The sequence below is a fragment of the Pelobates fuscus genome, chromosome 8, assembly GCF_036172605.1.
Source record: "Pelobates fuscus isolate aPelFus1 chromosome 8, aPelFus1.pri, whole genome shotgun sequence".
NCBI classification, from domain to species: Eukaryota; Metazoa; Chordata; class Amphibia; order Anura; family Pelobatidae; genus Pelobates; species Pelobates fuscus.
The window spans coordinates 125,886,126-125,899,793 of record NC_086324.1 but is presented as its reverse complement, the minus strand read 5'-3'; the positions used below and the strand labels follow the sequence as shown (position 1 = coordinate 125,899,793).

Sequence of the window (13,668 nt, the reverse complement as noted above, 5' to 3'; positions counted from 1 at the left end):
AACTGCTCTCATGGTATGCGGATGACGCTACTGTCTGCGTTAAAATAGATATTGTGCATGCCTTTCTCACTCCCCAAGGGTCCATACAAAATGCTTTATTTCCTAATCCACAACCATTTACCTTTACATCATGTTTTACAATGCGACACTTTGCAAAGATATGTTTGCTGCACACTGTTTTTAAAGGCATGTCTAATTAGAAGTAAACCGACTATCCACAAACTTTGTGTGTGTATATATGTACATAATTCGAGGTTCCCCCCCCTAGTTTAGCACTTAAAAAGAAAAAAGAAAAAAAATTATTTGTAGAACATGTGATCAGATGTTAAATTCAAATAAATAGTGTATTTTTATAGTTGAGACAAATATATAAACTACACTAATCACAAGAACTGGGTATATAGACCCCTCAAATCCTGAACGATCAGGGAAAGTCCAGGATATTGCAAACTAACAAAACTCTTTCAGGGATATAGAAACAACAAATCTACTTACCCAAGGAAATAAAGCCATAGCCCAACCTACTGTCCTGACACACAAACTAATTTCTATTTAAGGCACCTGCCTACAGCCCTGGACTTTGCTAGGGTTATTTTCTAAACTCTGTATTTTCATGAAAATTCTCCAAATCTGCCTACTTATGCCTCAGTTTTTCCATTTTTTGAAAATTCAAAGTTTAATGAATAACCCTGAGTGTCTCGCCCTCACAATGTATGTGTTTGATGTTGCATGCTGGCTTTGTGTATTATGCATGTGTTGGCTGTTTAATGCTGGTGTTGTTTTGGCCCTGCCCTTCATAGCTTTTTGGAGAGGAGGGCTATGGTGGTCCGGTCTGGGTAATCAAAAAAAAAACAAAAAAAACCCTGGTGGTCCAGCAGTAAAACGTATGGTAATCACTCCCTCTTGGTCAAGTTGCTGTGCATTCTGTGAATCAGGGCAGCCACACTCTGACTCTTTTTAGCTCTAGAAAATCAGGTAACCATTACTACGGCCAAAAACTACAGTTTGAGTCCACAGGCACCCATATGCTAGTAATAACCAAATGATATGACAGTCATTAGGTGGCTTTCAAGCTGCGCAGGTTGCTGCCCTATTCATTCCCAGAGGTTACATTGCAGTTCACAGTGGCAAGTAACCTTCATACCTCTCTAGTAACTTATGACTTAAGCCTGGCATCACAGGATACCATTTGCTCTGCTGTTTAATGCCAACATTGGTCCCTATTTAGTTTTCTTTTTATTTGGAAATACTTAAAATATACCTTTTTGGTAAACTGTTCACTCCAGACTTCTGTGGGAGAACTTGTACCACAAATTTGTGGGTCTATTTTATGACCCTTTTCATTATTGCAGTTGTTTTTAAACTTGTTAATTTTCGCAAGTGTCTGTGCTTATTTCTATATTGGGGCTGGGCTGTATCAAATAAAGTATGGCCTTAACACTTACAGATTGGAATATGTGTTGCAATTGCTTGTTCTCAGTTTATTTTTGGGTTGTGGCAATGTGCAACTGGCTCTAAATAAAACATATGTTTTATAAAGGGTGTTTAACTACATAATTAAGCAGTACAATACATTTGGAGATATCTATTTTTAGAAGACTGTTACTTAATGCTTTTTGACATGCTGCTAAGTATTCTGTTATATTATTATTTATTTATTTTTTTTTCTTTTCTTATTCCCGTTTAGGAATTGAATGAGTTTAAGGAAGTAACCACTTGTGTCTTTCCGAGGTAGGACAATGATTAAAAGTCAAAATCAGAGAATAAAAGCAAATGCAACAATTAAACTTATAAAAGCCAGATACTTTTGAAGTGCAAAACATGTTTTATTCTAACAGTGTTTTTCACTGAAGTCAGAATTTTTGGGAATTCAAAGGGAGTTTAAAATGTAAGCCCTAACTACAAATTGTCCAGGTAATCTATTTTTAGTTGAGCTACTTGGCCTTAAAGGGGCACTATAGTCACCAGAACAACTACAGCTTATTGTATTTGTTCTAATGAGTAGAATCATTCCCTTCAGACTTTTTGCAGTAAACCCTGTCTTTTCAGAAAAAATGCAGTGTTTAATTACAGCATAGGGGTACCTCCACTGGCGGCAACTCTGATGGCTACTAGAGGTGCTTTCTTGGGCAGTTCTGCAGAGTAAGCCACGCTGCCATTTAGTGTCTCCACCCTCTGCATGCAGACACTGACCTTTCCTTATACAGCTGCATTGAGTTAATTCATCTGTCTCTTGACTTGTGCTGACTCTGCCCTTGGTCTGCCTGCTTCACAGTCTCAGCCAATCCTATGGGGAAGCATTTTGATTGGCTCATACCACTACTTCTGCTGAAGTCAGCAGACGGGGGCAGAGGCAGCAGCTGCAGACTTGAATAAAAGTAAGTCTTTACTATATTTAGAGCAGCCAGGGGGGTAGATGGTGGTTTTAACACAATAGGGTCAGAAATACATGTTTGTGTTGCTGACCCTATAGTGTTCCTTTAAATGTGAAATTCAATAGAGTGACATATGTCAAGAATGTAATGTGAGCAACCCTGTAAACGTTGACTATGAAAATGTGGTTCATTTTAGATTCAAAGTTTGATTTCATTTGGTATTCATTTTTGTGTTTGTGACCATTGCCTTTTTTAATTAAACTTTTCAGGGTATTGGATACGAAACTTATGGCCACTACAAATCCATTTAAGGTAGTATTGTGACTGATCTATTCTTATCTTGCCTGATATTCAAAATGTTAATATTCTTTATTAATAGTTTTACACAATGAGTAGGATTGTGCTCCATACCAAAAAGCCCATTCACGGTGAAAGGATTTTGGTGACTTGCTTGTGTATGAAAACTTTCTACTAAAGATTGAGACTTAATCCATTGCATTTGAAGTTTGGAAACACTGTACTACAACAGGAACCTATCAAGAATCTTGTGCCTCTCTGGCTTGGTGGTATTCAGCCAAGTAGTCCTTAGAAATGAGTTGCAATGCAATAAGGATTGACTAGTCACGATCTAGTTTTCTGCTTTGCATGTTTTGGTTAAAGGAAAGTGGTTATCAAACTTTCACTTCTCTTCCTTTAATGAAACTTATTTATAGTTTTTATATATGTATAAATATGTATGCTCACCTTGGCTAGGAGCCCATAAATGACTGGCTTAGTTTTTGTAGGTATGGTGTCAAATGTTGGGTGACTGCCCTCTTTTCCAAACTTGGAACGCAGTATTGGGAAGGAATCATCAAATGGATTTATTTAGGTTAAATGAAAACCATTAAAAATCTATATGATCAAATCCTTCCTCTGAGACCGTTTCACCTGGTTTTTCAATCGGTACATTACTTTTTCAATCAGTGCATTACTTCTCCTGTGTTCTCCTATTTAAAGGAGAAAGGTAGACACATACTTAGATCTAAAGGCAGGAATGTGTTCATTCTTTTGATACTGGAGTTTGTGTATTGGAAATGACGTATCGCTAGCCTTCCCGACTCGTCCCTTCACTGCATCATGCAAAGTCCCATGTTGGTTCAGCACTTCTTCAAAATTGTGACGATCACTTTGCTTCCGCACGATATCTATAGTCTATAATCCTTTGCACTTAAATTTTATTTTATGAAAGAAAAAAGTACTACGGTTAATGGATTATAAGGACAGTCTAGGCATTGGCTACAGCCTGTTTAGTAGTTATGGTGTTATTCCACTGTAAGATGTCATATAGTTTGACTCTGTAGCGGAGTAGTAGTGTAATCCACGGTATCTCCGCTGGTAGTCAGGATTCAGTATACAAAGTACAGGTAGCTTAAATACAATCCCTTTTTCCCAAGAACTAGACGACACATAGTTTGGGAGTCAACTGCGCTTTTATTCCAATGTCACCGTTTATATAAAAGTCCCCATGCAAGGGGTTTCCATACTGGCATTGCAGGGGCTTTCAACTGGTGGACTCTGTGGAAAACTTAACCTGCAATGCTATTTCCCATCATGCATTACTGTACTGGAGAGATAATTGCGCGAGAATATACTGTTAATTGCATTATCTCTCCGTACAGCAAAATATACCATTTAACACCGAATTCTATAACTTATACAAATTTACTCTGATTTGTCCGAAAGACCCTTCATTGAATAGCTGGGATCTGAGCGCACCATCTGGCAAAATACCGCTCAGATCCATTCATTAGAATAGACAAGCCCTTTGAATGAAGGGTTCATACGAACACACATTGACATTATACAGTGAAATGGGGCTAGTGGAATATGCGAGTTCACGAGTTTTAATCTGTCGAACGCTGTTCTGTTTGCACGAATGGGGTTAAGCATATGAATGACATGGAAGTGTAGCGATGTTTGCGAGGTCGGGTAGCCGTTTTTAGTTCCAGGCACTCGACGACCAAACACCGCTGGGCGTTCGTAAGCAAAGATGGCCGCCTCCACGTGTTCGGTAATACAAACGGCGGCCACACACAAACCAATAATGTTCTGCGGTTAGAATGTTGCCAGTTCGTTAACTGGAGACACACGACTCCCTTGTGTGGTCTCCTGTTCGGCTGTTCATTCATTTCACAAACGGTATAATGCAATATTGTTCGTGAAACTAGCGTATGAATGCTCTCAAACTTTAGAATGTAAAAGTAACACACGGATACCCTGAAGTGGCAAGGTTTGCATCTACTTCCACATGGAAGTCAGTTCTCCCACAGTATCTGTATATACTCCTTTAAGGAGCATCAGATTGGAATATTTCAGAGGTGGCCATGCCTCCTCCCTGACGTTGTGGGAGGAGAGGTAAGCAGTGCCAAGAGGACGTCGTCCGTAGAAAAGTCAAGTTGTTGGTGAACACAGCAACTTTTGTCTCATGATGGTAAGGGACTATCTGTTGTGAACATAACTGCTCCTTTCTGTAAATAAGTTATGAATGCTGATCTTGTAAAGAGATGTATGTGTCTGTACGGAGGCATAAACATTGTGAGTTATTGTACTTTCTCATTCCTTGTAATACCACATGGTGGCAATAGTTGTCTTTCATGCACTGTAAAATTGCGTAATCTGCATCTGGCATTAATTATGTCTCCTGTGTTCTTAGGAAATTATTTATAACACATCCCTTGCTGAACTGGAAAAAAGATTAAAAGAGGCTCCTTTCAAACCCCCTAAAGTTGGTAAGAATTCAAAAAGCAATTGGTTTCTGTCAACTGTCTATTAAAATATGCAATTACCTTGCATTGAATAAACTGCATTTTCAATAACTTAGCTCTGAGTTTTCTGAAAAGCATTAAGGATATTTATGTATTAGAAGCCCTTGTCTCTGGATATAGAATGCTCTAGATGTAATGCTAATCCAAATCCTAAAGTAGTTTAAAGGGGAACCGTATAAAACAAACACCAAAAAAAAAAAACAACCTCACGTTTAGCTCGAGTTTTTATTTTTCCCCATTTACATTGTCATATGACAAAATTATTTTGCTTTTTAAACGAAATGGCCACACATGAGGGCCTTGAAATCAAACCTGCCTCTGAGGCACATTCAGGTGCCAGTGGCAGCATGTTTTAAACTTGCCTCGACTGCACTCCTCATCCAAGTATGTTTTGATTGTTTTTTGTTTTTTTCCCCTCTGTTTTGTAGCTGAAATGTTTGGGTAATATAACTTGCTGAGCATGTAAACTGAATTTGCTAACATTTAATCCCCCCCCCCTTTTAGTTAATTAATTCCCCCCTCCCCCCCTCCCCCCACCACCACTACTAGGGAAGAAATATTTCTCAAACTGTTTAATCTGAGTTACACTGTTAATTCCTGTAAATTAATGTAATATCACCTTAATCTGCACTGTATATTGATACAATAAGGAGTGAGGTATGTGGCATTAGAGGCATACATATATGGAGATGGTTTGGCAGCACATAAATTATAAAGTAGATATTTTCCCAGCTAACCTTTCTCCTTGTAGAGCATTTATTACCACTACCTTAATTTATTTAGACATTTAGTTGGGAATATTTTGATCATTATGTACCATTCACTTCACATAAATACTAAAATCACAGGTGTATTAACTTTGTAGTTGAGCATAAACTGTAGATTTCTAAACTATATACCGTATATACTCGAGTATAAGCCGAGTTTTTCAGCCCATTTTTTGGGCTGAAAAACCCCAACTCGGCTTATACTCGAGTCAAGGTCTGTATTATGGCAATTTGCATTGCCATAATACAGACTGGGGGAGAGGGGGGCTGGCAGAGCTGTACTTACCTGTTCTGCAGCTCCTGTCAGCTCTCTCCTCCTCCGCGCCGTCCGTTCAGCACCTCGGTCAGCTCCCAGTGTAAGTCTCGCGAGAGCCGCGGCTCTCGCTAGACTTACAGTGTAAGCTGACAGAAGAGCAGAACGGACGGCGCAGAGGAGGAAAGAGCTGACAGGAGCTGCAGAACAGGTAAGTACAGCTCTGCCAGCCCCCCTCTCCCCCCCACTGAACTGCCACTGGACCACCAGGGAAGGAGAGCCCCCCTCCCTGCCATATATCAAGCAGGGAGGGGGGACGAAATAAAATAAAATAATAATAATAATAAAAAAAAATTAATAACAAAAACAAGGGGTATAAGGACCACTATGGGAGGGGGGGGGGGGGGTATAAGGACCACTATGGGAGGGGGGGGGGGGGTATAAGGACCACTATGGGAGGGAGGGGGGGGATAAGGACCACTATGGGAGGGAGGGGGGGGATAAGGACCACTATGGGAGGGAGGGGGGGGGGATAAGGACCACTATGGGAGGGAGGGGGGGGGGATAAGGACCACTATGGGAGGGAGGGGGGGGGATAAGGACCACTATGGGAGGGAGGGGGGGGATAAGGACCACTATGGGAGGGAGGGGGGGGGGATAAGGACCACTATGGGAGGGAGGGGGGGGATAAGGACCACTATGGGAGGGAGGGGGGGGATAAGGACCACTATGGGAGGGATGGGGGTATAAGGACCACTATGGGAGGGAGGGGGGGGATAAGGACCACTATGGGACGGAGGGGGGGGGGGATAAGGACCACTATGGGAGGGAGGGGGGGGGATAAGGACCACTATGGGAGGGAGGGGGGGGGGATAAGGACCACTATGGGAGGGAGGGGGGGATAAGGACCACTATGGGAGGGAGGGGGGGATAAGGACCACTATTGGAGGGAGGGGGGGGATAAGGACCACTATGGGAGGGAGGGGGGGGGATAAGGACCACTATGGGAGGGAGGGGGGGGATAAGGACCACTATGGAAGGGAGGGGGGGGGGATAAGGACCACTATGGAAGGGAGGGGGGGGGGATAAGGACCACTATGGGAGGGAGGGGGGGATAAGGACCACTATGGGAGGGAGGGGGGGGGATAAGGACCACTATGGGAGGGAGGGGGGGGATAAGGACCACTATGGGAGGGAGGGGGGGTATAAGGACCACTATGGGAGGGAGGGGGGGTATATGGACCACTATGGGAGGGATGGGGGGGGGGATAAGGAACACTATGGGAGGGAGAAGGGGCATAAGGACCACTATGGGAGGGAGGGGGTGGGATAAGGACCACTGGGGGGGGGGGGGGGGTGAAGGAACACGGGGGTGGGGAGGTAAGGACAACTGAGGGAGGAGGAGGGGAAGTCAGGACATATGGGGGGGGAGGGGGCGGCAAAATGTTTTTTTGCCTACGGCGGCAAATATCTTGCACCGGCCCTGCACACACTGCATTCACACACTGCATTCATGCACACACACGCTGCATTCATGCACACACACGCTGCACTCATACACACACACGCTGCACTCATACACACACACGCTGCACTCATACACACACACGCTGCACTCATACACACACACGCTGCACTCATACACACACACGCTGCACTCATACACACACACGCTGCACTCATACACACACACGCTGCACTCATACACACACACGCTGCACTCATACACACACACGCTGCACTCATACACACACACATACGCACACACTGCATTCATTATACACACACTGTAAATAAATATTCAATTAATATATTTTTTTTAGAATCTAATTTTATTTAGAAATTTACCAGTAGCTGCTGCATTTCCCACCCTAGTCTTATACTCGAGTCAATAAGTTTTCCCAGTTTTTTGGGATAAAATTAGGGGCCTCGGCTTATATTCGGGTCGGCTTATACTCGAGTATATACGGTAAGTGATTTGATCCTTTCCAGGGTGTACCAGAATGGGCAGTGAGTTTTCTTGGTGCACATTCATATGGATGGCTTTTTTTTCTCGCTCTCCCTTACCCAGACACACATTCAAAGAGGCATCTGTTGAATTATTTTTGTCCTGTAATTACGATCTTGGTCCGTATTTATCTACTTGGCATTAAAAAGGCTGACTAGGCATTTTAATGTAATGTTTGAATAAAAATAACATTTTTAATTTTACAGTGCATTCTTAAATTCAGATGAACTATATAGTGACCGACAATATCAAATGGGTGGAGTTTTTATTTTTGTAATTTTTTTTATAGTTGATTTTTCTAATTCTTGCATCTTTGTCAATGCTGAGTGAAGGTGCCACTAAACTAGTCACATTGATATTGGTTCTACAGAACATTTATTTAAGAATCTTTCGGTTGTATTCAGATATTTCACCCGTCACCCCCTATATTCTATTTTGTATCCATTCCATGAAGTGTACTGTGCTTACATCAGCAATTTCCAAATTACTCCTACTCGGTCAGTGTGCTGTATTTTGAATCGATATTCAACAGTCGCGAATGTTCGTTTTATTTCCTTGTTTGTGAGAGAATAGTAACTAAGGAAACCTAATGCCAATTTTATTTAAACTTAATGCCTTTTTTTTTTTTTGTAATCTTGAATAAGGCTGCAGGATAGGTCACATCAAAGGTTACTTTTTGAGAAGCAATGTTTATTTTTCTGGAAGCTTAGTGCTTGTGCAGATCAGTGTTGTAAGCAGCTATTTTTCTGTTAGACAGCGCTGAAGGATTTCCAAGCTATAACACGGATTCCGAACAGCTGCATGAAGCCGGCTATGATGCCTACATTACTGGACTTTGCTTTATTTCCATGGCAAACTATCTAGGTAAGGGATGTTTGTATATACCTTGTATCTGTTTGAGTGCTGGCAGAATAAATGTTGACATTCATCTCTAAAATGTGATGTCTCAAAATCTATTTGAATTTATCGCCTTCCCTTGATCACTAGGTTCGTTTCTTAGCCCTCCAAAAAACTTCATTTCGGCTCGGTCAAAGATCATCCGTCCTTTTTTCAACAAGTAAGTAGTATGCTGGTCTTTCCTCTGCAACAATGTGTTTGCTTTTGATTTGAAATGCCTACTTTGATGGTAGGTAACAATTTGTCAATTTGCTACTCCAATATTCAAGAATTCTATAATTTTCAAACTTTATGCAACCACTCAACAAGTGGGTAGTTGCCACATCCTACATGTGGGACAGATTGCTTGACATATGATTTGTTTCCTCCCCAAGCTCTCCTGTATCTGCCTATCCTCCAACAGACTTGAACAAGTACCTTGTATTTTGTTATGTTATGTTGGTTGTCTGTCTTGTTGTGGAAACCTGTTGGAGATTGAGTGATGGTGTGAAGGTTCGAGGGATGAGTTGGAGGATTTGTTCGAATGTTCGAATAGTTCCCTCTTGGCCCCTTCAACTGTCCGTGCATTCTGTGGAATATATGCCATGGGCATGCATTCCAGTTTATCGTATTCCATGGAAGAAGTGATTTCAAGTTCCAGTGTTAGATGGAGTAGGAAGCTAGTGGAGCACATGTCAGGATGGCACAGAGTACCCCTATAAACTGGCAGGTCTGTACATGTGCAGAAGTAATCTTTTAATTTTGGCACCAACTGAAGCTTTGTTCTATTTAAATACCAGTGGCAGCTAGAAATAGTACACCAGGCTACAGTGCATTACTAGAAAAGTCAAATAAGGATCAGCGCTAAAACGCCACAGAGGATAATATATATACATAGTATAGGCAGCACACCTATAAGGAGAGAGGTACCCTCTATAACCCACTAATACAAACGTAATATGGAAAATAAAGACAAATAAGGTAGCACCTGTGAGGAATAGATATTTAAAATAAAAAATAAATTAAATATATAATATAACTTTAAAAAAAGTCCAGGTAACTTAACACTTGTCCAAGTGAGGTAGTTCTAAGTAGTAGGGGAGGGTCTTTGTGGTTTTGATAGTACTGGTATCATGGAATAAAACTTGAAATCCAATAGGACATGTGGAGAATAAACAGAAAGGGAAACTCCAATGGTATGTATATACACTCTGTTACAGAAGGTATATACCGGTAAATGAAATACTACTCACAATATCCAGAGCTAATATCCAGCTCTGGTTTAGAAAGCGTGAAGTGGAACAATCCCAACTGAAGGATATATGTAGTTCTTCAGGCTTTCAATCTTGTGCAGCAGCAAAGTAATCCAACCCAGAAAATAAAAGGTGGTAGACTGTAGTGCTCACTGTATCTTTAAGTGTAGGAGTAAAATCTATGAAATGTTCGATGTACAGCGTATGGGTGGTATAATCCCCACCTAGGGATTCTTTGTGCTTCTTAGGAACAACAAAAGGGATGTCAGGCCAAAAATAATAAAAACTAAAAAAAAGGAATATGGCAAATGAAATATGTAGCCAAAAAAATCCTTTATTAAAACAGAAATACTAAAAAGGTTTCTAAATGTGTTTCGCCTACACAGGCTTCAAGTAGAAACTATCATACAGTAAAAACCAAACCAAAGTGACGTTCTGTGGAGCTCCTAAAACCTGCTAGGCCTATAAGGTTCGTTCCAGTGCCAAGAGTCTATTTGGTTAACCCCTTAAGGACACGTGACATGTCATGATTCCCTTTTATTCCAGAAGTTTGGTCCTTAAGGGGTTAAGGTCTTGGTAAATTCTGCATCCAAAAATGCTTTGGTTTGAATAGGGGTTGCACGAACAAGGAGTCTGTCTTGTAGTAGTAGTAGTATTACTATTATTATTATTATCTTTATAGCTCCATCAGATTCCGTAGTGCTGTACAATGTAGTGCCCTCTAGATGAGCTCATAAAACAGACGCTGGAAGGCCAGAAAAGACTTGAGTGTTGATTGAATGAGGCAAAATCACTTTAGAGATTACCTTGAACAATATTCAGTACAATAGGCAGCAAAACCACATGACTGGAAAAACAAACAAACCTAAAAAGATCTAGAAAGGTGCCTAAAGAGAGAACGAATTGTTTGTCTTACCTGTATATGACCATTTAGTGTAATTTGCAAGTGTCCACTTCAGATTTCTGGGTGGAAAGAAGCTATCGGTTACAGCTTCAAATTCGCTTTGTTTTATAGGATTATTAGAGATTATCAAACCTCTGCAAATGGTTCTTTATTTCAAGAAACGGTAACAGAAGCACTTGCCCTTTCAGAGGATAGAATAGGCAAACATTGAATTGTTTCTGGTAAAGAATTAAACGGAGAACATTTTTGAAGAATTTTGGATAGAACATTTGTAAACCGTTCAGGCTCTTAGAAGTTTAGGATGGAGTTCTACTTTGTGGCACAACTTATTTATTAAAGATTAACATAGATTTGAAGATGACAACATATTTCCCATTGCAAGACATTGCAGAAAATGGTTTTTGCTTCACTATTTTTCAATATACCTAGACATCAGGCACTTCCAATTTCAGGACTTTCTAATCAGCCTATCTTTCAATCTTAATGTTTTCTGTGATGCTTTTTGTTCAGGGAGTTAAACCAAGAAAGACCTGTACTTAGTCCACATTTAGACAATTGGTTGGTCATGGCAGACTTACAACCAAACATTCTGCAGCACTGATGTAGGCGATGTCAGATTTTCCTTGAAGTGGAAAAAAGAATAGCTTTTAAACTCCAGGCTTGAGTGTGTACCTAGATAAGTGTAATGATCAGGTTTGAGACTTCCGTTTATTTTATAGGGGAGAGTGCTAATTGTTTTTTATTATTTTTTTAAACATTTCTCCTCACTTTTGGCTTAAATATCTCTACTGGGTGACCAGAAAAGCGCCTAAAATGTGTACCGATTTAAATGCTCTATGGTAGTATCTCGCTGTAAAAAGCTTGAGTTTCAGATTGCACTAGTTACAGAACTTGATCTAGTAAGTCTTGTGAAAACCAACTTTATTCATACCTTTAAGAAATGAACAGATGTATTGTAAGCATAAAACAGATAAAAGTAGTATTTTATAGTAATATTAAGGTTTCCATAAACCATCTGTATAACCAAAATTTGTCATGTGCCATGACACGAATATGGCAGCTGTGGTTAAACCAAGAATTTGTTTTTAAAATGGTGGATTGTGCAATACCAATTCATAAAGGTTATCGCACAAAAAAAGAATTAAAAATGGTCAAGCAAACCATCTTTATAATTGGACCACTTGAGATGGATTTACTCAGCTACCAGACCTAAGTGGGATTAATTAATGTATTTTTAAATGTTTACATTTCTCAAACTTAATTCTCTACAGATTCTAAAATGTATTTACCATGTTTGTGCACAATAAAGAACAAAATCCTTTGCTATTATTCGTTATGCAGGAAATGTTAAAGTTGTTTTTAACCCCTTCCCAACCATGGACGTACCAGGTACGTCCGACAAAAAGTCAGTTAACGACCGCGGACGTACCTGGTATGTCCATTAGTAAATCCCCACTTACCTGATCGCTTGTGATCGCAATCCTGGGCTCCCAGGCAGACCCTCTCTGCCCGATACGGCTCTTTTGGGCCATGTAATCGCAGAATCCTCTCGATCACATGGCCAGCTTGTGCAGTGCCTGACCGCTCAGGCAGTCCCCTTAATGCCTTTACAACATTTTTTAAAGTTATTAAAAAGTAATTGAACATACTTAGAGAGAGAGAGAGAGAGAGAGAGAGAGAGAGAGAGAGAGAGTGTGTGTGTACTTTTATATACACATAAATCATTATTAAAAGTGTATTTTAATATTTATTTATATAAATATTAAAATACACTTAGAATAATGTGTGTGTATGTATATATATATGTGTGTGTGTGTATATATATATATATATATATTATATATATATATATAAAAACACACACTGCTCAAAAAAAATGAAGGGAACACAAAAATAACACATCCTAGATATGAATGAATTAAATATTCTTCTGAAATACTTTCTTATTTACATAGTTGAATGTGCTGACAACAAAATCAGACAAAAATAAAAAAATGGAAATCACATTTTTCAACCCATGGAGGTCTGGATTTTGAGTAAGACTCAAATTTAAAGTGGAAAAACACACTACAGGCTGATCCAACTTTGATGTAATGTCCTTAAAACATGTAAACATGTAATGTCCTGTGTATTCCATTTGCATACTAGTATGTAAAATTGATTGTCACTCAGTGTTGCTTCCTAAGCGGACAGTTTGATTTCACAGAAGTGTGATTGACTTGGAGTTACATTGTGTTGTTTAAGTGTTCCGTTTTTTTTTGTTTTTTTTAAAGTGTGTGTGTGTGTGTGTGTGTGTGTATATATAATTAAAAATATCAGTAAATTGAAAAAAAATAAATATAAAAAAAAATTATATTTAAATTTGTTCTAACTGTATTTTGATATTAATATACATATATATTTTACTCAAAATACACTTAGAATG

The 13,668-nt window shown here is 39.7% G+C and overlaps 1 protein-coding gene across 2 annotated transcripts in view; it reads left to right on the top strand.

The window, feature by feature from the left end:
- The window catches only part of PARN (poly(A)-specific ribonuclease), a 137,649-nt gene that overhangs the window by 17,096 nt on the left and 106,885 nt on the right, over positions 1-13,668 (top strand). For both annotated transcript variants that reach the window (XM_063428841.1, XM_063428840.1), the window contains exons 14-18: positions 1,688-1,731; positions 2,645-2,687; positions 5,071-5,146; positions 8,964-9,074; positions 9,198-9,267. In XM_063428841.1, coding sequence (XP_063284911.1) covers positions 1,688-1,731; positions 2,645-2,687; positions 5,071-5,146; positions 8,964-9,074; positions 9,198-9,267 — 344 coding nt within the window. The remainder of the gene's footprint in view (positions 1-1,687; positions 1,732-2,644; positions 2,688-5,070; positions 5,147-8,963; positions 9,075-9,197; positions 9,268-13,668) is intronic.